The 25,483-nt window shown below is 31.4% G+C and overlaps 4 protein-coding genes across 4 annotated transcripts; 2 read left to right on the forward strand and 2 right to left on the reverse strand.

Annotated features, from left to right (window-relative positions):
* Positions 1 to 5,670: 5,670 nt before the first annotated feature.
* Positions 5,671 to 7,454, reverse strand: LOC119614555 (trypsin delta-like). The gene is made up of 4 exons (XM_037970673.1): positions 7,251 to 7,454; positions 6,648 to 6,843; positions 6,191 to 6,476; positions 5,671 to 6,136 (listed from the first exon to the last, which is right to left on the reverse strand). The coding sequence occupies exons 1-4, from the start codon at positions 7,327 to 7,329 to the stop codon at positions 5,726 to 5,728; spliced, it is 972 nt and encodes a 323-aa protein (XP_037826601.1). The 5' UTR covers positions 7,330 to 7,454; the 3' UTR covers positions 5,671 to 5,725.
* Positions 7,455 to 7,881: 427 nt separating this feature from the next.
* LOC119614549 lies at positions 7,882 to 11,354 on the reverse strand. The gene is made up of 5 exons (XM_037970668.1): positions 11,095 to 11,354; positions 10,822 to 11,022; positions 10,508 to 10,649; positions 9,466 to 9,556; positions 7,882 to 9,259 (listed from the first exon to the last, which is right to left on the reverse strand). The coding sequence occupies exons 1-5, from the start codon at positions 11,242 to 11,244 to the stop codon at positions 8,458 to 8,460; spliced, it is 1,386 nt and encodes a 461-aa protein (XP_037826596.1). The 5' UTR covers positions 11,245 to 11,354; the 3' UTR covers positions 7,882 to 8,457.
* Positions 11,355 to 19,220: 7,866 nt separating this feature from the next.
* On the forward strand, positions 19,221 to 22,105 carry LOC119614554 (adenosylhomocysteinase). Its single transcript, XM_037970672.1, has 5 exons — positions 19,221 to 19,319; positions 19,411 to 19,492; positions 19,685 to 19,875; positions 20,966 to 21,307; positions 21,376 to 22,105. Exons 2-5 carry the CDS (start codon positions 19,468 to 19,470, stop codon positions 22,033 to 22,035), a joined length of 1,218 nt encoding a protein of 405 aa, XP_037826600.1. The 5' UTR covers positions 19,221 to 19,319; positions 19,411 to 19,467; the 3' UTR covers positions 22,036 to 22,105.
* Positions 22,106 to 23,773: 1,668 nt separating this feature from the next.
* LOC119614551 (probable H/ACA ribonucleoprotein complex subunit 1) lies at positions 23,774 to 24,649 on the forward strand. Its single transcript, XM_037970670.1, is given in 3 exon segments — positions 23,774 to 23,959; positions 23,962 to 24,050; positions 24,052 to 24,649. Coding segments are annotated over 3 exon segments (768 nt in total). The 5' UTR covers positions 23,774 to 23,878.
* Positions 24,650 to 25,483: the final 834 nt, after the last annotated feature.

Raw genomic sequence — 25,483 nt, forward strand, 5'->3', positions numbered from 1 at the left:
GCTAGCGAGCGAGCGAGAGCGAGCGAGCGAGCGAGCGAGCGAGCGAGCGAGCGAGCGAGCGAGCGAGCGACCGACAGAGCGAGCGAGAGCGAAGCGAGCGAGCGAGCGAGCGAGGCTAGCGAGAGAGCGAGCGAGGAGAGCGAGCGAGCGAGCGAGCGAGCGGCTAGCTAGCGAGCGAGCGATCTACCTATAGAGCGATCTAGCGAGCGATCGAGCGAGCTAGATCAGCGATCTATCTAGCTATCTATCTAGCTATCTACTATCGACTATCTTATCTATCTATCTATCTATCTATCTACCTATCTATCTATCTATCTATCTATCTATCTATCTATCTATCTATCTATCTATCTATAGATTTTGAAATTTATATGAATTTTCTAATACAGATTTATTACCTCAATTATGTTTTCAACTGTATAAAGTTTTATGACCTCAGACAAGTACCTCAAGTATTTCATCATTATAATAAATTTGAAACTCTATCCATAAGTGTTTCCATAATTATCGTTACTGTTATCAATTTACCTGAACACAATACTAATTGTTAATACTAGTTCAAGTTCATAATGTTGTAATATTCGAACATTACATTTACGTTTATAACCACTATGATTTATTTATAGTTATTATTTATTAAACGATAACAGAAAATTATGTTATCGATTTTTAAGTATTTAATTTTTATGTGAGTGAACGATATTAGATATGATTTTCAAGTACAGTGTTAAATATACATATAAAACATTCGCTGGGTTACTATTGTTCCTACTTACATGTATATTAACGGACATATAAAGGATCTAAATTTTGATTAAAATAATAATCATTTTTCTTTTTAATTTCGCCAATTTCATTTAAATAAAATATGTATCTACCATTTTTTTCTTGTTATTGATTACAAATTAAATTTCTTTGCAAAGTTGTTTAAAAAATTTTTATTTATACATACATATGTATATCAATGACATCTAATATTTATAAATTAGCACAAAAAGAGATAAGACAATCTTTAGTTTTGTGAATTTTATGATATGATACGATTTTTTTTATTTTAAATAGAAAATAATATGACGCCATTAATCATTTATTAACTTGTTTGTAAATTAGAAAAATGTCGGCAAATTAATTATTAAGAATTGAATATTGAAAAAATTTTGTGATTCTGCACCTAATAATTTATATGACAAGGGAAATAAATTATATTTTTTTATGTAAATATTTGTTCATTTCACTTTTATCATAATAAAACTTTATTATATTTATGTTACTATTCTATGTACAGGGTATTTCAATGTTAAGTGTTAATTATGGGCGAAGTTCAAAAGTAGTTTAAAAATCCTATATATATGTAGTATGTATGTATGTATGTATGTATGTATGTATGTATGTATGTATGTATGTATGTATGTATGTATGTATGTATGTATTGTATGTATGTATGTATATGTATGTATGTATGTATGTATGTATGTATGTATGTATGTATGTATGTATGTATGTATGTATGTATGTAGTATGTATGTATGTATGTATGTATGTATGTATGTATGTATGTATGTATGAGTATGTATGTAGTATGTATGTATGTATGTATGTAGTGTATGTATGTATGAATGTATGTATGTATGTATGTATGTATGTATGTATGTATGTATGTATGATGTATGTATGTATGTATGTATGTATGTATGTATGTATGTATGTATGTATGTATGTATGTATGTATGTATGTATGTATGTATGTATGTATGTATGTATGTATGTATGTATGTATGTATGTATGTATGATTATGTATGTATGTATGTATGTATGTATGTATGTATGTATGTATGTATGTATGTAAGTATGTATGTATGTATGTATGTGTGTGTGTGTGTGTGTGTGTATGTATGTATGTATGTATGTATTTATCCATGTATGTATGTTTAGCGCTCTTACAAATGTACTATCGATAGTGTAACTTATAGACTTATAGTCTGTTCTTTATATAGTCTTGAGGATTGACTCGCCTACTATTCTATGTACTAGTCTATTGACTTGCATTTGGACTAGTCTATTGACTAATCTATTAAATAGTTTATGGGTTTATCTATAGACTAGTCAATGACTACTTTCTTAGCCTAGTCTATGGACTAGGCTATTGCCTACCAAATTGATTAGCCTATGTTCTAGTCTATTAACTACTCTATGAATCAGTCTTTGCACTAGTCTATTTACTAATCTATTGACTAGCATATGGATTTATCTATAGTCAATGACTAGTTTGTGGACTATTCTATTGACTAATCTATGGACCAGGTATGGTCTAGTCTATGGACTAGTCTAGGGACTTGTCTATTAACTAGTCTGTGGACTAACCTGTTGACTAATCTATTGACTAGTCTATGGTCATGCATATGAACTAGTCTATGGACTAGTCTATTTAATAGTCTATGGACTAATCTATTGACTAGTCTATGAACTAGTCTATGGACTTGTCTATCGACTAGTCTATAGATTTGTCAATGACTAGGCTATATACAGTTTTTTTAATAAAATATTATGCAGTTCTCTCAAATGGCTAGCTTCCCTTCTTCACAATAACATGCATAATAATAAACTTATAAATTATACATAATTTAACATTATCATATAATATTTGTTTTATTGAACTACAACACTGAAATATATACATCATGAGTATGAGTAATATTAACTAATTAAAACTAAATTGCTCATACGTTATCAGTAACAGCTGCTACATTGTGTTTCAAAAAAATACACATAATAAATTTTTAAAAAATTGTATTATTTTCCTAAAGAATTTGAAGCGTAAAGATTAACTAACCACTTGTTTCTATAAGACGTTAAACTATTTTTCATTGTATAAAAGTGAGAATTAAAATTTGTAAACATTTACAAAAAGGGATAAAACTTATAAAATAAGTTTGTAAATTTAAATTTTTTTCTAAATATTACACACATTATGGATATATAGAACATAATTTAATTATAGAATTTATTAATATCTAGACTTTATGCATTTAAGAATTAATTAATAAATTTTTTTAAAATTAACTTATCACAATTTTTCATAGAATAGGGGATTTTTGTTATACATAATATGTATGTATATCTTTCTATCTTTTTAAAAAGATTATATTGTTTAAACTCACTTCCATTTGTAGCACAACTAATTAACAAGATAACATATAAAAGCATCTGGCTAACTAATTTTAATTTGTTTATCATTATTATTCTTTTTTTGTGTTATTTTTTTTTTTAATTATTTTCTTTCGATACACGGAATATTTAATTTATCCGTAACTTTTGCTTTGCTTTATTTTCACCATTAATCTTCAAATCGAAATTATAACTGTCGGTACGTTAAATTATTACAAAAATTTTGGGTTCTTATGTTATATTTTATATACAACACGTTATTAGCTCAAGAATAACAACAAATTGTTAAAAAAAAAATATTGTATATCAGCAAAAAAAAAAGGTAACGATTGACTCAAATATGGTTAAACGACGTTTCTTATCGCGATATCTTATCACAAAACTAAATGAATATTATTCGAAAACAAAAAGTAAGTCATGAAAATTATAACGATAAAGTTGTTGCCGGTTAAGGTTTAGAAAAAAATTAATTGTGAATTTTTTCGGCAGAATTTGTTTTAAATTTTGGTAGTAAAAAATCCCCAAGTGTCAATTTTTGAGTCATAAATTTCGATTTTTTGCTACAAATAGTAAAAATGAAAGTGTGCTCACGTCTAAGAAATTGCGAGTAAAGCGAAAATACTTCAAAAAAAATATAGTGAAGATTATATTGAATTAGGAAAGAAAACAAAATGATAATGTGGCTCAAATTTACGAAAAATGCTCAATTTACCGAATATATATTATTTTTCGGATAGAAACCTTATTAGTTAAATAAAATTACTTATTCAGGCTGCTAAATTTAGTTTACTCCCAATACAAAATATTTTTCATAGAATAGTTTGGTAAAATTGTATTCCCCTAGATCCTATTAGATCGGTTTAAGGGTCTACAGCCGATTTTGGTTTTTCATATAAAAATCGATATTTTGTGGAAATATGAGTGATGACAGATATGCTTTATTTTGCCAATTGGAGAGGTATTTAAGTGGCCTCCGGTTGGTTAGTGTTCTAGTCTGGTAGACCGGAGGTGGTGAGTTCGATTCCCACCTGAGGCACTGGTTAAGGAACGCACAACAGGCCCGTTAGAGGCCTCGGTGTATTTCTTCGGATTTGATGTATATACATCCTCCTTTCAAACTAACTAACTAAGGACCTATAGTCGATTTTATGTTTTTCATATAAAAATCGATTTTTTATGAAGAGTATGAGTGATCAAAAATTTTCCTTATGTTGTCGATTGAAACGTTATTTAAGGATCTACAGCCGATTTTGCATTTATCATATAAAAAAACCATTTTTGTTAAAAAAATATATGAAAAATGTTTTCACTAGTTTTATAACCATTACATCTGTAACACATCGAAATATTGGTCATAGGCTCACAAAGGTATGTTATGGGTCCTTAGTAAATTCTAAGACGATCTAGCTCTGCCCGTCCGTCTGTCTGTTGAAAGCACGATAGAGTCCGAACGGGAAGAGCTAGAGGGTTGAAATGTAAGGTTTGCTAGGTATTGAAAATGGGCAATATCGATCCACGTTTTCGGATAGCCCCCATATAAACCAGCATTAAGGGGCTGTAACTGTTTTTAAAGTACAAGTATAGCGATGAAATTCGACATAAATAAGTTTCATATGAAAATCTCTCTGCCAAATTTTATGAGGATCGGTCCATAATTGATCCTATCCCCCATATAAGTTCCTCTTCAGAAAATGACTATAACGCTCATTACTGGTTTAAAAATACGAACATAGCGATAACATTTTACATAAGTAAGTTTCTTACGAGTCAAAACCTCTCTACTGACTTAATGAGAATCAGTCCACAATTGTCCATACCCCCCTAAAATGTCCCCTTCAGAAATTACTTCAACGCTCATTACTGGCTTAAAATACTCCCTACCTCTCTCAGAAAATGACTATAACGCTCATTATTGGTTTAAAAATACAAACATAGTGATAACATTTTACATAAGTAAATTTCTTAGGAGTCAAAACCTATTTACTGACTTAATGAGAATCGGTCCATAATTGTCCATACCTCCATAAAAGGCCCCCTTCAGAAATTACTTCAACACTCATTACTGGCTTAAAAATGAAATTCGACACATGTTTGTTCCGAGCCAAAAACTCGACCCATTTTATGTGGTTCGGTTCATAATTGACCCTACCCCTAGTATAAGGGGGTTAAAAGTGCGAGATGAACTTCGAAACACAATCATTCTATAAAATTTGATAACAATCGGTCCATAATTGACCCTATTGCCCATATATGTATATGTTCACGGTTTCAAAATTTAACAAAAATATTTTGTTTTTAAAAATAAATATCCTGTTAATTCCAAAAGAACTCGGTCCATAATTGACATAAGCTATATTTAATTTCACAAAATCACATATGATATTTATAGGAGAGCATTCCTTTTACGGCATACTGTTTGATGGTGGGTATATGAGATTCGGTACAGCCAAATATATCACACGCACTTGTTCAAAATCTACAGATGTAATCACATATTTTTACCATTTTCTTAGTTGTAGCCCTATTTATGGATAATTTTTTATTATTTTACTTCATTACTTATTCGGTAAAATATTTCCTTAACATTAACATAACTAAAGGCATAACAAAACTTAAAAACATCGACACATTTCGATTCGCTCCATCACCACCATCATAGTCATAATAACGATAATAACTATAATTAAAAGAATTATTATTTGTAACAATCCAATTATTATAGTATGAAACATTCGTATAAACACCCGGATAACCAGGTTGAGCACAGCCTTGACCCCAGGAAACAATACCAACTAGGACACCGTTACAAACTAAAGGACCACCAGAATCACCCTGACAGGCATCGACACCACCGGTTTGCATGTAACCAGCACATAACATGCCCATCGAAAGATTACCATAATTCGTATCACAAGTGGTGTAATTTACAATGGGTACAGTGGCTTCCATTAAGACATCTGATATATAGCTCTGTAAGAGAAGTGAAACATTATTAGTGCCTAAAAGTTAGGAATGTTAACTCACATAACCCGTTGAACCCCAACCCGATACTGTACATATGGTGCCACTTGGCTCGGGTTGTGTATTTAACGGTATAGCCATTACTGTTGGCCAATTCCATGGTATATAACCATTAAATAGAAATAGTGCCACATCGTTGACCAAAGTATTAATATCGAAGTCGGCATTGACAATTATTTGCAAGACAGCGTATTGTAGCGTATAATAAGTCGTTGTGGTTAAATATGTCGAACCCATGACCAAGGTAAACTCACTCGGTGTACGATAAACTATTGGTGTATATTGTTCGCTGGAAAGTAATAAAAACAAACAATTAATTATTAAAAATAAATTTATATGCTATTTTTGAACTCATTCGATAACGATTGAAATCTATTGGGAGAACATCATGATGGAGAAATTCTGAGGCCAAATTTGGAATCAGCACAGAACAATCCATTAGAAAAGTATTTTAACTTACTTTGCTACACAATGAGCCGCGGTGACCACTACACGTTGCGAAATGACGGAACCACCACATATATGACCCGAACCATACATTTGATCTTCTAATGCTATAAGACGCACCGAAACCTGCCATGGTGCATCCTGTATTGATATTGCCTGACCACCTATAATACGTGGATCTATTTCCGATTTTGAAAATAGTTTATTTGCTAGAAGAAACAACATGCATTCAAATAAATACTTTTAAGTTGGAAAATTTAGATTTTGAAAAAATATTGGACTCAAACTAAACCAGTAGGACTGTTATAGTGTTGACAATAAACTGATTTTCTTACGCTTTTATAAGCGTTAAATTTTCCATAGGCGATTTTAAGGGCCAAATATGGCCCGAAGTCCAATTGCTCCATAATTAACATAGTATTTATGAGTATTAAAGTAGTATTCCAGGTGTCACTTATATGGGGTATATTGCCTTATTTCAATACCAAACAAACTTTATCTATAGAAAATGTTTGTGGAAATTGTCAGCCCTATTATTGCTCCGTTTGGATCCAATAAAATATAATAATGACCCAGACAGAATCTATATACGAATCATTTTAATAATACCACTTACAATTTGCCGCAACTTTTGTCACAAATATTAAACAAAATAAATTAATAATTACACATTTTACACTTAATTTAGATTTCATTTTTAAATTAATTTATTGTAAACTTTTGTGTTTCAACAAACATGGATTTTTCTTTTCTTTCGGTTATAACTTTATCAAATGCCTATAGAATTTTTAATGAATAACAAATTTCAAAACAAATATTTTGACCGTATAATTGACTTACTTTTACATTATGTACAAAAAAGTATTTAATATAATTTCTACATCATATGATAAGTTTTGTTTATATCTTATCAATATTATGATATAAACAACAACAAATTGTTTATATCGTTAAGTAAGGATTAAATGAATTAATTAGTGTGTGTTTAATGAGAAAAATTTAAATCAAAACTAAACTTTTAGGGGAATTTTTTTGTTGGATTTGTTATTTGAGTTCATAAATTGATTTCCTTTTTTTTGCAATAAAATACAAAATGTGAGAGAAATGTGTCATAGGGTAACAATTTAAAACAAAAATTGTTGCTGTAAGAACTAGTTAGAAACAAATTTTAGTAAGTCGAGTGAACTAATCTTAAATTTAAACATAAACCATTGGTCTCTACGTTAAATAGAAAAAAGTACTAGAAATTTTTATTTTAGACTGCTCAGAGTCTAGTATTTATTATATACAAAGTATAAAAAATCTTAAAACTAAATAATATAGGTACATATACATATGAAGTTTTACATGGCTATTAAGAAAGTTAAATTTCAATACAGCAAAGTATATTGTAAATCTTTGATAACATTTGTCAAAATAACAAATTAAGAAAATATAAATACATAAACGAACACTTTAGTACATGCTTTATACAATATATTAAAATAGGAAACACGGAAAATAATTTTACAAATTTGTAAGAATATTTACAAAATAGAAAATTAATTTTTTATCTGCATTATAATATAACCAAAAGATAAACTATTATTCGGTTTTAAAGAAAATTTTAATATAAAAGAAATGTAACAAAATTAAAATAAATTTTTTTTATAAAAAAACTTTAAAATAAAAAATAATATTGCAATAACTATTTTAAATCTGTTACAGAATCACTCATAATTAACTGAGAAATTAAACCAGAAGACTATAAATTTATATATTTTTTAAAATTTAATTAATAATTATCTCTTTAAATTTTCCTTTAATCCAATTAAAAACCTATGTTAAGCTTTACACATACGTTGTTTTAAATCCGCCAGACGCATTGCTTCCAAACTTTCCAATTCTTTTTTAATATTACTCAATTGTGAGGATAGTTCATCCATAACAACCACTGAAGGTGAATGGCTGAGATTTTTGCTTCTACCAGGTGAACTTATTTCAATTACTGATGTTTCAACCACAGGTGTTTCATTACGCGAACTACTACGATTGCCTTTTAATGGCAACATAGATTTTTTATTTTCTATTACTTTTCTTAATTCCTTTAAAGGTTTATCATCTTCCGTATCTGTTGAAAAGTCAAAAACATTTGAACTTTCGGAGGATTTCTCGTCCAATTTAGCTTGACAATTGTTGTATGAAAGATTTGAAGCTTTTTTGGTATCTTTAACATTATTATTTTCCGATTTCTTTATACTATCTTCTTTAAAGGTATTTGTATTGCAAGGTTTTGTTTGATTAACCACATCTCTTGTAAGTTTTCTTTCTCTAAGTTTTGCCAAATTATCATCATTTTCGGAATCTGTTTTATCTTCACTAGATATATATTGCCATTTCTGTTTTGTGGGTATACATCTAGTACTTTTACGTGGTGTGGTAGTTTTATTGCTTTTAGTTTCTGTTACTTCTTTGGTTAGTGTTGGGTGTTGTTGTTCTACAGGGTTTGTTTCAGTTTCTTCCGGGCTTTGACTATTGCCGGTACTGGGAGTTTGACTTTGACTACTTTCGTATTCTAAACCCTGTCTACGTATTTTTAAATGTTTTTCCAAATGTTGCAGTTTTAGCTCTTTAGCTTTACGTTTTCTGCAAATAGTCATAATATTCAATATATTAATGATATGTAATGTATATGAGCCGCTCGCTTACCTTTCTCTCGGACTCATTTTTGTTGCATTTGTATTTGGTCCTTCATTTACTTTTTCTTCTGGTTTAATATTCTTTTCAGTTTTATTAACATTTACATTTGAGTTTATTCCATCAGGTACATCTTTAGAATCGTTTTCTTTTACATATTTTGCCAATTCTTTAAAATCAATAGCAATTTTATTGCAGTCATCGTATTTTTATTAAAATCATCGAAAATCAAGGTTGGAGTCAGAGGGCGGAAGTGAAAGGGGAAGAAGGAAAAGGGGAAGGAAGACAGGAGAGAGGGCAAGGGAGGCCGGGAGGAAGAACAGGGAAAAACAAGGGGGGAGCGCAGGCGAAAAAGGGAAGAAGGCGAGAGGAGCGAGCGAGGAGCGAGCGAGCGAGCGAGCGAGAGAGCGAGCGAGCGAGCGAGCGAGCGAGAGCGAAGCGAGCGAGCGAGAGAGCGAGCGAGCGAGCGAGCGAGCGAGCGAGCGAGCGAGCGAGCGAGCGAGCGAGCGAGCGAGCGAGCAGCGAGCGAGCGAGCGAGGAGCGAGCGGAGCGAGCGAGCGAGGAGCGAGCGAGCGAGCGAGCGAGCGAGCGAGCGAGCGAGCGAGCGAGCGAGAGGAGCGAGCGAGCGAGCGAGCGAGAGCGAGCGAGCGAGGAGCGAGCAGCGAGCAGCGGGCGAGCGAGAGAGCGAGAGAGCGAGCGAGCGAGCGAGCGAGAGCGAGCGAGCGAGCGAGCGAGCGAGCGAGCGAGAGCAGCGAGCGAGGAGCGAGCGAGCGAGCGAGCGAGCGAGCGAGCGAGCGAGCGAGCGAGCGGGCGAGCGAGAGAGCGAGCGAGCGAGCGAGCGAGCGAGCGAGCGAGCGAGCGAGCAGCGAGCGAGCGAGCGAGCGAGCGAGCGAGCGAGAGCGAGCGAGAGCGAGCGAGGAGAGGAGCGAGCGAGCGAGCGAGCGAGAGCGAGCGAGCGAGCGAGCGAGCGAGCGAGCGAGCGAGCGAGCGAGCGAGCGAGCGAGCGAGCGAGCGAGCGAGAGAGCGAGCGAGCGAGCGAGCGAGCGAGCGAGCGAGCGAGCGAGCGAGCGAGCGAGCTATCAGCGATATAATCTAATCTATCTAGCTATCTATCTATCATCACTATATCTATCTATCTATCTATCTATCTATTGTATTGTATTGTATTCAAAAGGTATTGTATTTATATAAAACACTTACTTCTATTTAAAGGTCCTTTTTCCAAGCGATACTGTTGCAACTCCAATTCTTTTTTGCGTAGACTCTCTGTTAAAATTTCAACCTGTTGATGACAACCCAACATTGCCATCAATAGAGGTTGGACAAATGTTTGCTGGAACTGAAAAGTAATTATTTTTAATTTGTATTAAAAACTTTCATTTAGATTTACATCTTTAACAGTATAGTTTCATTCTGAAACATGTTGATTCTTTATAACATTTCATGTTATTTAAGTATCGTTGATGTTTAAAAACGCAAATGTCTTTAAAAACTTAATATAAAATGATTACCTCTTTAACAGTTTGTTTCCTCAAGTCCCATTCATAATTTAAAAAACAATTCTTAACACGACATTTCAGCTTCAATAAACAACTGTCCACATGCATACCACTTGTCTGCGGCTGATCTTCTATGACAGCAGTGTGGGGAGCATCACTTGTGAGGGCTTCTTTAATATTATCCTCATTAAAGTCAAAGCGTTTATTTAGCAGCTTTACACGCCAAACAAATTAAAGTTTTATAAATATAATAAATTCAGAAGGACAACAAATTACAAGACTTACCTTAACTTTTCGTTTAACATCCTCTAATTTCAACGTTTGACTCCAAGCTTCTTTTAAATCATATAAAATAAATATGACCTGTTGTGTGTTTGTATTAAAATCACAGTATATAAAATATGATTTTTGAGATATTTCTACAAGTTTCCACATTTTTAATTGTAATTCCTTTTACACCAACTGTCAACAAAACACACAAATGATTTCAAAATAATAAGAAACATGTTGAAGAAAAAATAATAAATTACAAAAACATCTGCGACTAGCACAGGGTAGTTTTAAATAGTTATATGTGATATAAATAAAAGCAATTATTTGTGAAACACTTTTTTTAATTTAATTATTCTTTTACTTTTACAGATAATGCTATTCCTGAGAAAATCCTACATCCATAAATGCTGTAATATATCCTGTTTATTAAAATTTATAAGACATATTTCAATAAATGATTATATTTTTAACAAAATAAACTAAGTTATTATTGTTATTTAACAGGGTGGTCTGTAAAGTTTGTTAATAAAAAGCCGAAAACTTGGCAGCACTGTTCATGTGTGTTGAAAGCGCCATCTATTGTTTAAAAATAAGTCATGATCAAAAACAAGAAATCGATGTGGCAACATTTGTGCCATTTTGGTAGGCCACAAACGAAGTCTGGCAACTCCGTTTTAGTATTTCGTCAATTTTTCACAGAGTTGCCAGATCATTTTCCATAATGGCCTACCAAAATTACAAGAATGTTGCCACATCGATTTTTTGATTTTGACCATGACTTATTTTTAAACAATAGATGGCGCTTTCAACACACCATGACAGTGCTGCCAAGTTTTCCGGTTATTAAAACAAATTTAACGGCATTTCAGGGTAATTTGAAATTATATTTTAACAAAAAAATATATTTAATTAATAAATTATAACAATAATTAAATTTTTATTTTAAATTAAGTAGATTGTATTGAAATATATATATTAATAACCTAACAACTTTGAAATTAATCAGATTGACATACATTATGACGATTATCTGAAAAAAAATATTTTTATTAGTTAGTACATACTTTTTTAATTACAACTACGGTTGACGCCTTGCATTTTAATGCTGATTTATCAAGCGAAATTTTTAGAAAATTTGTGTGTCGTCTGAAAATAGTTTTTATAAGATAAAAAAATTATTGATAACATTTTATAATTTATAAATCGTTCATTTACTCCAATACAGTCATAATCTAATAATCATTTCGAGAAAAATGGCTTGAAAGTTTAATTTATTTTTACTATTTTTTTTTTTTTAATATCTGTAAAACTAATCAAGGGATTTGAAAAATAACACCAGAACAATTTAATACGTTTCTAATCTGAATTGAAATTATTTTTTTATTCATACTATTATTATGTATTAGTTAAACATGAGTTTTAGTTTTTATGTTTACAACAAAAAAAACATATAAATAAAGCCTTTAGTATATATAACACGTGTTTTGTAACAGTCTGTTCAAAAACCCCTAATTATGGATTATGACAGTCTTGTAGTAAAGGAGCGATATGCAAATAAATATGTACTTAAAAATAGTTAATTACTTTGGTTAAGTAGCAAACTAAGATTCTCCCAATTATAACTAAAATAACAAAAAGTTTTTAAAATTTTTAAAAATATATGATAATAATTAGAAACTCGTTATGCAATATGAAACCAAATTTTGTTTCATACAGCTTTATTTTTTAAAACAAGAAGTAAATGTCGACTATGTCATAGCTATTCCTCTCCTTGATTATTATTTTAAATTATTAAAGGATAAAAAATTTAAACATCTTTATGCTACTTTTTTATATACATAAAATTTCCCACATTTTTGAGTTATAGGACTGGACAATGTCAACTATAGCTATCAGTAGTACAAGATAGCTTGCTTATAAGGACGAAAAACTTCTTAACATAAAACTATTAAAAAACTAAAATATTGTCTTGTTAATATATTCCATACATGGGAGTAGTTAATTATATCGAGTAATTAATTGACGATTTCATTAGCATTAAATTGAAAAAAATTATAATTATTTTTTTTTCATTAGCATTATTTTGTCTAATGGTAATGGTTTTTAATGAAACGATTTCATTAGTAATTATTTAAAAATAAATTTTCATTACCATTATTCAATGGATTTTAAAAATTTTCGAACATTAGTTCGAATTTCGAAATTAATTTCGAATATCCGAACATTATAATGTATTGTCGGTAGGTGAAATCATGTATGCCAAATTTCAGCACATTCGGACTAGAAGAACAGCTTTAAAATTTTTTCGAACACGAGTTCGAATTTTCGAAATTTTTTTTTTTAGGTTTTATGACACAGAGATTAATTTAAAAACATAAAACATTTTTCGAAAATAACTTCGAATTTTCGAACTTAATTTCGAATATTCGAACATATTATTGTATTGTCATCAGATGTACTTATGACTGCAAAATTTCAGCCAATTTGGGCTACGGGAACTGGTTTTAAAAGCTTTCAAACCTCGAATCTTCGAAAAATTTTCCTGAATATATTTTTCGACAATTTTAAATACTAATTAAATTCGTTTTTTAAAATTCATTATTAAATTCATTACCATTATCAAAAAAAGTTATAATGAAAAAAATATAATTTTCATTAAATGGTACTTAAAATATTTTTCATTACAATTTTTTCTATAAATGGTAATGAAATTTTAATGCTTAATGAAAAATTCCCATGTATGATATATTCCTATAATTATGGTTATACGCCCTTTTTGTTGTCCATGTTGAAATATGTTTTTGCAATCTAATAAAGGAATTCATAGAATTGATATTAAACTTTAATAATTAAAGAAATAAAAATGAAATATTAGGGGTTTTCATTTAAACGTTCAAAACCCTCGTAAACTGTGCAACCTGTGCATGTTTCCATTCTCGCAATTGAATTGTATGAAAAGTGATTTGCACAACCCTTATAAGTTTGAGCGACTATTTAGACTGGCAAACTTGAGCAAACTCATTGTGCATTTAATAAATCTGTTCACTATTGTTCACTTTTGAATTTAATGACCTGAATATTCACGATTTAACATATTTTGTACAATTTTTTGTTAAAATAATTTATTTTTTATTTCGTTTGACATTGCTGTAAAATGTTTATAAATATTGTAATTGGGCAGAATTTGAACAGGGGCTTCATGAAACAAGTCGAATAAACTTGCCCACTTGCACAAATGGGAAACTTAAGCGTTTAAATGAAAACCCTTATTGTTTTAAAAGTTGTTCAAATATACATATAAAAGTAATTTTTTTTCTAAATTTGCGTTAGGTCAGGTATACGGGTTGGCGGAACATAAAATATTGCGAATACTGACGTAATAAATATTGAACGTGTATCATATCATCAATCCATTAAAATGAGTCGTGATTCAAATTGATCAATACATATTAAACGTATAAGAACACTGGTATACTGGTCGGCGGATGATTAAATGAATGCCGCGAAAATCCCGAACTAACATAACACAAATTTAGAAACGGTAATTTTCTTTTATATTTTGAACAACTTTTAAAACTATTAATCATTTTTATTTGTTTTATTTTTTCAAATTTTACAAATGGATTGCGAAGAATGAACCAAGTTTTCATTTTCAGTGGGAACCGTTTTTCTCCATACAAACAACAAGTGTTGTTCTAAGGCAATTATTTCCCTATGTCTATTCCCATGGTACTTTTCGGTCCTAGAATCACAAGTATATTTTGTGTCTGAGAAACAAGAGCACAAATTTGGCAGTAAATAAAGTTTTATTGCTATTAAAAATAGTCTATATCAGTCTTCCAAAAAATTTAGAACGAAATTAATGTTCATTTTGAAAAGTACAAAATATGCTACCCCAAAAAATTGCTTCCCTTAATACGGAGATATGGAGGTCTGCTATTAAATAATTGTTTTCAATAACTTTTTTAAATTTTGGAATAGGTACTTACAATTTTTTGTTATGACCATGTCCATGATTTATACTTATCAGTTCAGATTTTAGCCATTTAGGAACGCAAACAAGTTTCATAAAATTATACCACCATATTTAAAAAACACACAAACAAACAAAAAACAATAAATTAATGTTATTTCTTGAACTATATAAATGTTTATAAATTTAATATGAAATTGTTTATGTTATGTTTAAAATTATTTAGTTGTAGAATCAGAGCCCTGCGCCGACAAATATTAACGGCGGCGGCGACTGACTCTAAATATGTCGGCGGCGGCTTAAAATCGACTGTAAGCCGGCTAAGTTTTCAACTACGTTTAGTTTTTAATTTTTCAACGATTTTAAATAAAAACGGAATCCGAGAGATCAGAAAGTAGGATTTTGGAAGCAAATATACTGTTTATAACAACAAAACAGAGCAAACTCAAAAGTTGCATGAGAAATTATGCAGGGATGAATAAAAAATTCTTAAAAATTAAAAACAAATCCTTTCTCCAAGTTTTACTAGGATCTGCCGATATTTAACCCTATCTTCCATATAAAACATCTTGCAGAAAATCAGTTTCTAAAAAATTTTGCATTAAGAAAATGATCAATAACGTAAAAACAAAGATATTTTATTTGTTTATTTACTAGCTATACCCAGTGTGCTGTGCTACCCTAAAAGCAATATAAATAAGAAGCCTACTTAACAATTTTGATGATTCTAACTACAATGGTTTTCCAGATATACAATTTGTTACATATGGGAGATTCCACGCAAATTATTGCAATTTCGCCAATTATTCCGAACGTTAATTAAGATTTTAATTTAATCTATGAAAAATTTGAATAATCTAATAGTTTCCAGATATACAAAATTTTGTATTTAATTCATATGGGAAGTGCCAAGCCCCCCATTGAAAGTCCGCCCGTTATTCTCTAAATGTTCTTCAGTAAAATTTGAAGATTCTAGCTCTAATAGTTTCTCAGATATACGAATTTTTCTATTTAATTCATATGGGAGCTCCAAGCCCCCAGATGAAAGTCCGCCCTTTTTTCTCCAAAATGTTCAGATGAATATTAAAGTTGTTCGTGCAAAATTTGAAGAATTTAGTTATATTAGTTTCCCAGATAAACGAATTTTTGTATTTAATTCATATGGGAGGTTCCGCTCGCCTCATTGGTAGTCCCCCAGTTTATTACCCAAAATGTTTACATGGATGTTAAAGTTCTTCCAGAACAACATCATTTAAAGGGATCACAAAGAGATTGAAAAATATTCCAAACGTTTCACTTTGAAAACATTATTAGAATGTATGAAAACTCGCAACTCTAAAGGAAGACTATTCCTATTTTAGTGGACGTAAGCGAGATAAATTTTCGTTCAATTAGGATACTGCGTGTTTAATTTTATGTTTATATATTCAATATTTTAGAAAATTCAAAAAGTACCAGTTAAAGAACGAAAAATTACCAGAAATACTCCAGTTTAAATTTTCATTCACTCAAGTCCCTGATTGCTTAGTTTTATGTTTTTAGGTTCATTATAAAAGAAAATCCAAATAGTACAAGTTGAAGAATGAAAAAGTACCAAAAAATCCCGTTTTATATGTTCTCACTTACTCCATGTTCAATATTATAGAAAATTCAAAAAATACCTTTTGAAGAACGAAAAAGTACCAAAAAGTTCCCTTTTATATGTTATTACTTAATCCGGGCTGTACATTCCTAAATTCATGTTTCTAGGTTCAATATTATAAAAAATTCAAAAAGTACCAGTCGAAGAACGAAAAATAGAAAACTCAAAAAGTACCTTTTGAAGAACGAAAAAGTACAAAAAAGTCCATTTTTATAGATTCTCAAGTGCTTAATTACATGTTTCTAAGTTCTAAGTCAAAAAATTACCAGTTGCAACATCGTATTGGGAGCCCGTTATTATGTATTCATATGTATAAGTTAATAAACCAAAAACAATGTTTTATAAAAAAGTACCAAAAATAGGTACAATTTTCACCCCTTAAACGTCCGAATATCCAAAAAGTACTAAATTTATATTTTTATTTGTTCGTCAAGTTATGAAGGATTCAAAAATATTTTTTGAATGTTCTCTGGTTTAAAAGATACATGGGGTGCAAAAGAAGTACCAAATTACAGTTTCTACCCGTTAATTCCCTAAAGGGGCCGAATTTGAAAAAAGTACCAGACACCTGCCCGCTTATTTTTTAAATGAACGACGATAAGCTTTAAACATTTTTTGTATCTTTTATAGTTTAGGAGATATGAGGTTACCGAATTTACCCGTTTTTACCATTTTTAACCCCCTAATCATTCGAATTTCCAAAAATCCCGTCTAAGTGGATCTATTTGGTGGAAGACCAACCTCTTGTCTAAATTTCAGCTCTTTAGCTAAAACCGTTTAGGCTCTACGATGATGAATCAGTCAGTAACGTTAGAATTTTATATATGTATTATGTATATAGATTTCGTGCATTGAATTATACTGTAAAAACATTGTAATGTTCGACTTGAATTCAAGTTTCGTTTTCACTGGAGAATGCTATTGAATTAAAGTGTATTTCAACACTTGACATTTGAATGTTTGACTGGAATTAAACTTGTTTTAAACTTTAATTCTAGCAAGAATGCTTATTTGGTATAGTGTGACAACTATAAGGGACCTAAAGTCGACATAAAGCCCACAATGGTTAGTACCAATATTTGGCCAAACAACATCTACATACCTAGCCAGGTTATATCCTCTAGGTCCGTGAAGACATTCTCTACAAAGCTATAAATTTGTATAAAAGGCGGCTTAACAATTGTTTCTTGTAAATATTCGGCCACCATAGTGTTTGGAGACAACAAGAGCTTCACTGAAAGGCACACCAGACAGACATCGCGCTCTATTATGGGTGTATGGTAGTGATTCTGCTGAGATCAATGGTATAATAATAAGTATGTATCCCAAGGATACCCCCTGAATACGGCAATCAGCTTCCGTCCATTGCCTCTAGGTGATAATATACCATGTCACCACTAGCCGACCGACCACCACCCGCCTAGGTGACTAGGGAGGTATATCTTGCTTTAAAAGAAATGAAACACCTGAATTCCAAAACTGTTCCAGTAGAACGATTATTTTCTTTTAACGGAATGGTGGACTCTCCTCGGTGAAATAAATTAATAGGTCGATTATGTATCTCGATTGCCATTTCAGCTGCGTTGCCAAAATGATGTGGCTACTGCATGCTTTTATTAAGCAATAGCTTGGAAACTTTGTAAATAATGAACATTTTATTCATTAACTTGAATGAATTCATGACTTGAACCATTTCTAGACTGACCTATTGAATTAAACTTTCAATTTGGTAAAATATTTTTCCGTTGAAAAAAATAAATAGTGCAGGAATATTTTTTGAACTAATAATTTAGTGTAGAAAACAATATTTCACTAGGCTGTAAAAACAAATATTTTAACTATTTTTAAAATATTTTTAGTTAAACATTTTAAATATCACTATTGTTGAGTGAGGCTTATATTTTTCAATTCATCACTAAACTGAAATAAAAGTAGTGAATAATTATGAACTACACTAATTATTAGTGATAGTTAAAAAATAGTGCACTACCCCCATCTCTGTATAAAATTTATTAAGATTTCACAGCAATTACTTTTCGTATATAACACTACCAAGTGCTACCAGATGGTTTTGATGTCAAGAAGCCAGGTACTGCCAAAAAAACGACTTTTGTCATAAAAATTAAGTCATCTTGTAAATAAAAGTTGATATTAAAAAATTATTCAACCTGATTTTATTATGTACGTTTATAACAATAAATCCGCCTATAGCAAAAAAACAGATTTTACTTTTCTATTTTATTAAATCGACTTTTCTTTAAATTTATTTTCAGAGTCAACTTTTCTTTACAGAATAGTCGACTTTTGATTTTTTTTGAACAAAAAATTGTAAAATCTACTTTTCATAAATTGTAAAAAGTAAACTTCTTGGTTCAACTATAGTACCCTAGTTTTACTTAATTAAGTCAATGACGACTTCTCTTTTCATAAATTCAATATTTATAAATGGTTTTAAAAGCCAAATTGACGACTTTTAAAAATGTTATTCGAAACCTGGCGACTTTTTAGCTAAAACATCTGGCAGCTACGTGTGTGGGATTTATTATAAATAGTTGGCGCTTTGGGTCGAAAGTTTTTGTAACATTTTGGGTCTCATCTGGAATTGTTCAGCCTTCCGACCGCGTGTGTATTTTATATTTTTAAAATTATTTTATTTTAGCACCGGTTCTATGAAATAAAATAATAATTTTTATACATTTTCTTTTTATTCTAGGGCTTTAATTAATATTTAACCATAGCTCCTACAACAGAAATTAGTAAAAAACGCAAAATGTCCAAACCTGCCTACAAAGTTGGTAAGTAAAAATGTGCTGGTGAAATTATTTTTTACGACTTTAGACATCTGTGACGAATGTTTTTAGCACATTTTTATTAAATAAAAGTTTATTTTATTTAGCTAAAATGTTGAATCTCTAGCACGTTTCTTATCTTGGTTTATATTTCTTTCTTTTTTCAATTTTATTGCTGTGTGTAAAAAAATTCAACAGCTGACATCAAATTGGCCGAATGGGGACGCAAGGCTATTATTATTGCCGAAAATGAAATGCCCGGTCTTATGGCTTGCCGCAAGAAGTACGGCCCTTCCAAGATCTTGAAAGGTGCCCGTATTGCTGGTTGTTTACACATGACTGTTCAAACTGCTGTACTCATTGAAACTTTGGTTGAATTGGGCGCAGAGGTAAGTGAATATTTGAGAAATTTGGCTCGTTAAAAGAATAACCACAATTTTGTGGTTTGATTTATGCTGTATTGTAAAAAACTATATTGTTACATCTTATTTATTTGTTGTAATTTTTACAAATCGTGTACATTAGAGGAAAGTGTTATTTTATAGTCCTCCGTATTTTTCAAAAATTCGGTAATGCTCTATTAGAAATTTGAATCAAGTGATATTCTAAAAGTATAATACCTATTTATTGGGATATCCCATTTTGAATACAAAAAATGTAATTAAGATTCCGAATTTTCATTTGAAATTCCATGCGCAATTAGGATTTTTATTATAAATTCAGAAAAACTCGATTAAAATTGTGGATTTTTTCTGAAATTTAAACCAAATTCAAACTCGAAAACTAAAGCTGTACTTTATTTTTGAATTCGAAATAAAAAGTACTTTTTCAAATTGTTAAAAGAACCACCGGGATATATAGTATGTACTACGTTTGATACGCCTTGAATGACCTTGTTGAAACATTTTAATGAAGAAAAATTATACCTCAATATAGAACTTTCAAAAAAAAATAAAAATATTGCAGTTATTTCAACAGAAAATCAGGAAATATATAAATATTTTTTATAGCGCATTAAGTGCAATGTTTTCTAATCTTTTAATATGTTCTTAATACTTCCACTATTTTTTATGAATTTTTGTTGTTGCTTTAATATTTTCCAATTTCATAAAGTTTTTTTACGTTTTAAATGAAGATGAAACTCTGCTTAGCTGTTTATTATGTAGTCAATATGAAAAATAAACAAATTAACATATTAATCTTATCTTTTTTTAAAAACAAACAATTCAATGCTAAAATATCTTCCCCCCGTAAAGAGGTCATCTCTTATTTAGAACCTTCGTTATCAGTCATCAGTATTCTATTTGTTGAAATCGTCATCTGTTGGCTGTTATTTTTGTTGTCAAAGCATTAAACATTAAATTACGAACGTGATTAAAAACATTTCTTTATAGAGTTCAGAGATCAAATGAAAAATTGTTTCACTTTTATTTGCTTCCGTTATTAGTAGTGACATCTGTTTTCTTCTACTTTTTTTAGGTTCAATGGTCTAGCTGTAACATTTTCAGTACCCAAGATCATGCTGCTGCTGCTATTGCCGCTACTGGTGTTCCCGTTTATGCCTGGAAGGGTGAAACCGAGGAGGAATATCAATGGTGCATTGAACAAACTTTAGTCTTCCCCGATGGACAACCTTTGAATATGATTTTGGATGATGGTGGTGATTTGACCAACTTGATCCATGAAAAATATCCTCAATATTTGCAAGGCATTAAGGGTTTGTCTGAGGAAACCACCACTGGTGTCCACAATTTATACAAAATGTTCAAAGAGGGACGTTTGGGTGTACCAGCCATCAATGTCAATGACTCTGTCACTAAGGTATGTTGTGTAGTCTAGAACAAGCCTAAACCTCCAGATTTTTATATTTTTTTTATTTTCTCTTGTAGAGCAAATTCGACAACTTGTACGGTTGCCGCGAATCCTTGATTGATGGTATTAAGCGTGCCACCGATGTTATGATTGCTGGCAAAGTTTGTGTTGTTGCCGGTTACGGTGATGTTGGCAAGGGTTGTGCTCAAGCCTTGAAAGGTTTTGGTGGTCGTGTCATTATCACTGAAATTGATCCCATCAATGCTTTGCAAGCTGCCATGGAAGGCTATGAAGTTACCACTATGGAGGAAGCCAGCAAAGAAGCCACTATTTTCGTTACCACCACTGGTTGCGTTGATATTATTACCGGCGAACACTTCTCCAACATGAATGATGACTCCATTGTCTGTAACATTGGTCATTTCGATTGTGAAATCGATGTTGCCTGGTTGAATGCCAATGCTGTTGAGAAGGTCAATGTTAAGCCTCAAGTAGATCGTTATACTTTACCTAATGGTCGCCATATTATTGTTTTGGCTGAAGGTCGTTTGGTCAATTTGGGCTGTGCCCATGGTCACCCCAGTTTCGTTATGTCCAACTCCTTCACCAACCAAGTTTTGGCCCAAATCGAATTGTGGACTAAGTCTGAGAAATATGCTATCGGTGTTCATGTATTGCCCAAGATATTGGATGAAGAAGTTGCCAGTTTACATTTGGAGAAATTGGGTGTTAAGTGACAAAATTGACACCTAAACAATCTGAATATTTGGGTGTACCTATCAGCGGTCCATTCAAGCCCGACCATTACAGATATTAAGATTTATTTGATATACCCATTGTATTTTAAGTTTATGATCTACTTAGAGATTTTGTTTGTAGTAAAAAAAAACGTTGCAAATTTTTTTGTTTCTAATAAAATATTGATTTGACATCTAAAAAAATAAAATTTTTTTCAAGACATCTTTAGGCATAACATCCACTCGGGGTGATTTCAATTATGTAATTATTACGATCTATTTTCTGATCAGAGAGTATGTACATATATCGGAATGGTATTCTGAAACAGGGGTATAATTTTTTGTGTACTTCTATTCGAATCAAAAAATGTTCTTTCCTTTTTATTTTATATTTATAATCAAAAAAGTTTTTTGTATCGACCGATAATCTAAAATCACTAATTGAGAAATATATAAATCCTTGCTATTAGGACAACAAATATCGACAACAAATTTTAATATTTTCTATTAAAGGCGATCAGATAAATTTATAATCTTAAAAATGTATTATTTTTTATAATAATTTTTTTATATTAGGGCTGAAAATTTGTAATAAAAATTCAAAGCTTTAGGAATTTTGAATTACATATGTAATTCGCTTCTCATTGAATTAAGGAACTTCATTTTTCCATCCCAGTTATAAAAAGAAATACTTGGAGAATTTTATATAGCTATAGCTATATTTTATTGAAATGTTTGTTCATTTCCTCGATAATTTTTGAGTTACTTTGAAGCTAGTCATAAGAAGTTATCAAAAAGTTAACTTGATTTTTAGTTAACTCACAAAATCCTACAGGGTAATTTCCAGCATAACTGATTTATAACATTTTAAACTCACATACATATATATAAATGTATATAATTAGGTTAGTTGTACAAACATTACCAATTATAATATATATTAATCATATATGGCCCTTTAGGGCTCGATTAAATAAAATGAAATAAATAAAAAACCCTGGCCGGCCAAAAACGCTATACATAACAGCCCGATGTCCTTAATTTATAAAAATTGTTATGTCGTCTATCAAATTTTATGAAGCGATAGGTTAATAGGAGGATACTTCATGGAAAATATTTGCTGGTGAAATCTAAAACCTTATATAGTATTCACTAAATGTAATTCCTTATATCCTATTATTCCAGATGACTTCCAAGATATTTGGATCATATTTCCGCAGAAGCCTGAAACGATATCTGGAAATCTGAGATTCGGATTCAGCGCTGCTCTTTCCATTAGAAAAATAAAATTTGGTCTCTGGTTTTCGTTTTTTTTTTTTTAAATTTTGTTTACCTGTGTTATATACAAAAAAAAAAAATTATTACAGTGTATTTTTGATGTCAACACTGTCATTATTAATGTCATTTATGTATTTAATATGGCAATACCTCTAGTTCATTACGGCTACCATTTCTCAGTGAATTGTAATCTACAGTGTGTAACAACTAAACCACATCAAACAATATTTTAAATAAATATTGCAATTTTCCCATTTAAAAGTATTTAGGCACTTGTAATAAGCATATTTTGTACAAAATTAAATAAAAAATACCTAAACGATAAATTCATAAGATCCAGTAGAAAGAGTTGGCATCTGAAGTAAAAAACTACAGCTGCAAGTTGCTGGTAATGTATGGTAACTTTTGTTAGCTACTGTACAGCACATACACGTGTTTATTTCATTTGACAGGCCACGCAAAACATCGTGGTCTTTTTAAGCACTCAGTCAACAATATCGGACAAAGATAAAAAAGTTTTATTTTCATTTAAATTCTAAATTAAAAGTGAATTAAATTCTTTAACATGGGCTTTGGACGCGGAGGCGGTGGAGGAGGACGTGGATTTGGAGGTGGTCGCGGTGGCGGCGGAGGCCGTGGAGGTGGTTTAATAAAGGAGGCGGCGGTGGTGGCCGTGGAGGTGGCGGAGGCGGTGGCTTCCGTGGAGGACGTGGTGGCGGTAGCTTCAGGGACCAGGGTTCCACCAGATCGTGTTATTCCCCTAGGTCATTATTCCTACAAATGTGAAGACGATTTGGTCTGCAAAGTAGAAATCGATGATGTTCCATACTTCAATGCCCCAATTTATTTGGAAAACAAAGAGCAAATTGGTAAAATTGATGAAATTTTCGGCACAGTGAAAGACTACTCGGTCTCTGTGAAGTTGTCCGACAACATGAATGCCAGCAGTTTTAAACCACAACAGAAGTTGTTTATTGATCCCTCAAAACTCTTGCCCATTGCAAGATTTTTGCCAAAACCACCTCAACCAAAAGGTGCCAAGAAGAAGGGTCCAGCTGGTGGTGTTGGTAACCAGAGAGGAGGTCGTGGTGGTGGTGGCCGTGGAGGCGGTGGCGGCTTTGGTCGCGGAGGTGGTGGTGGGCGTGGAGGCGGTGGCGGTTTTGGCCGCGGAGGTGGTGGTGGCGGCGGCGGGTTTGGCCGTGGAGGTGGTGGTGGAGGACGTGGCGGTGGTGGTGGTCGCGGAGGTGGCCCGCCCTCGTTGGTAAAATTATATCCATATGTTATAAGCATTTTTAGAAGAGCTCCTGAGGTTACCGCACTATTTAGATTTAAGTAGACTTTCTAATATGAATGTATAAGTACTTTTATAAAATATACGATTTCTGTGTATATTAGTAACAAACAATTTATACATTTTAATTATTACTAAATAACAATGTCCGAATGTTTTTTAGAATAATATTAGGATTTAAGTACATTCAAGTGTACAAGAAATGTTTAAAACTTAATAAGTTTTTTTTTCTAAAAACAACCATTGTAAATTTTGTGTTTTCTTTAATCTGGAATCCATATCCTAGATAAATAACTGGGAAAGAGAAAAAATGAGGCGTCCAGAAATACGATTTTTTTTTTATAAAAACAGTTTTTATAAATTTTAACATATTTTTTCAATTAGTTTTCTTAAAAATAAAGTTTTTTTTATCTCTATGCAGTATTTTGCAAGAAATAAAACATTTCTCGATCGAAACTCATTCGATCGAGAAACGTTTGAACAAATCGGTCGATTTCAAATTGTTTATGGAATCATAACATATCGGATGTTTGAAATTTTAAAATCAATATTAAATAAATTTTAAATTATAAAAATTTCAAAGTTAAATGGTTTATTCTTTGGTTAAATGTATCTAGAGCTCGTCGTCGTTTTATAAATTTTAACAAAATAATATTCTACTTTGCCGAATATATACTTTTCACTATAGTATGTTTAAAATAAGGTAAATTTATAAGATTTAATTTTTAATGAAATTTTTAGAAGTTGTCTCGGATTTTTCCTTATATCTCCGTTATTTATGAACGGATTTTGCTGAAAGTATGTCTGACAGAATTATTGTAGATTTAGATTCCGAAATATCTGGGGTCTGCAGAAAATCGATTTCAACAGATAGACTGA

Source organism: Lucilia sericata, unplaced genomic scaffold (assembly GCF_015586225.1).
Source record: "Lucilia sericata isolate MDLA Ls3-8-SP2 unplaced genomic scaffold, ASM1558622v1 Contig003052F_arrow, whole genome shotgun sequence".
Classification (NCBI taxonomy): domain Eukaryota; kingdom Metazoa; phylum Arthropoda; class Insecta; order Diptera; family Calliphoridae; genus Lucilia; species Lucilia sericata.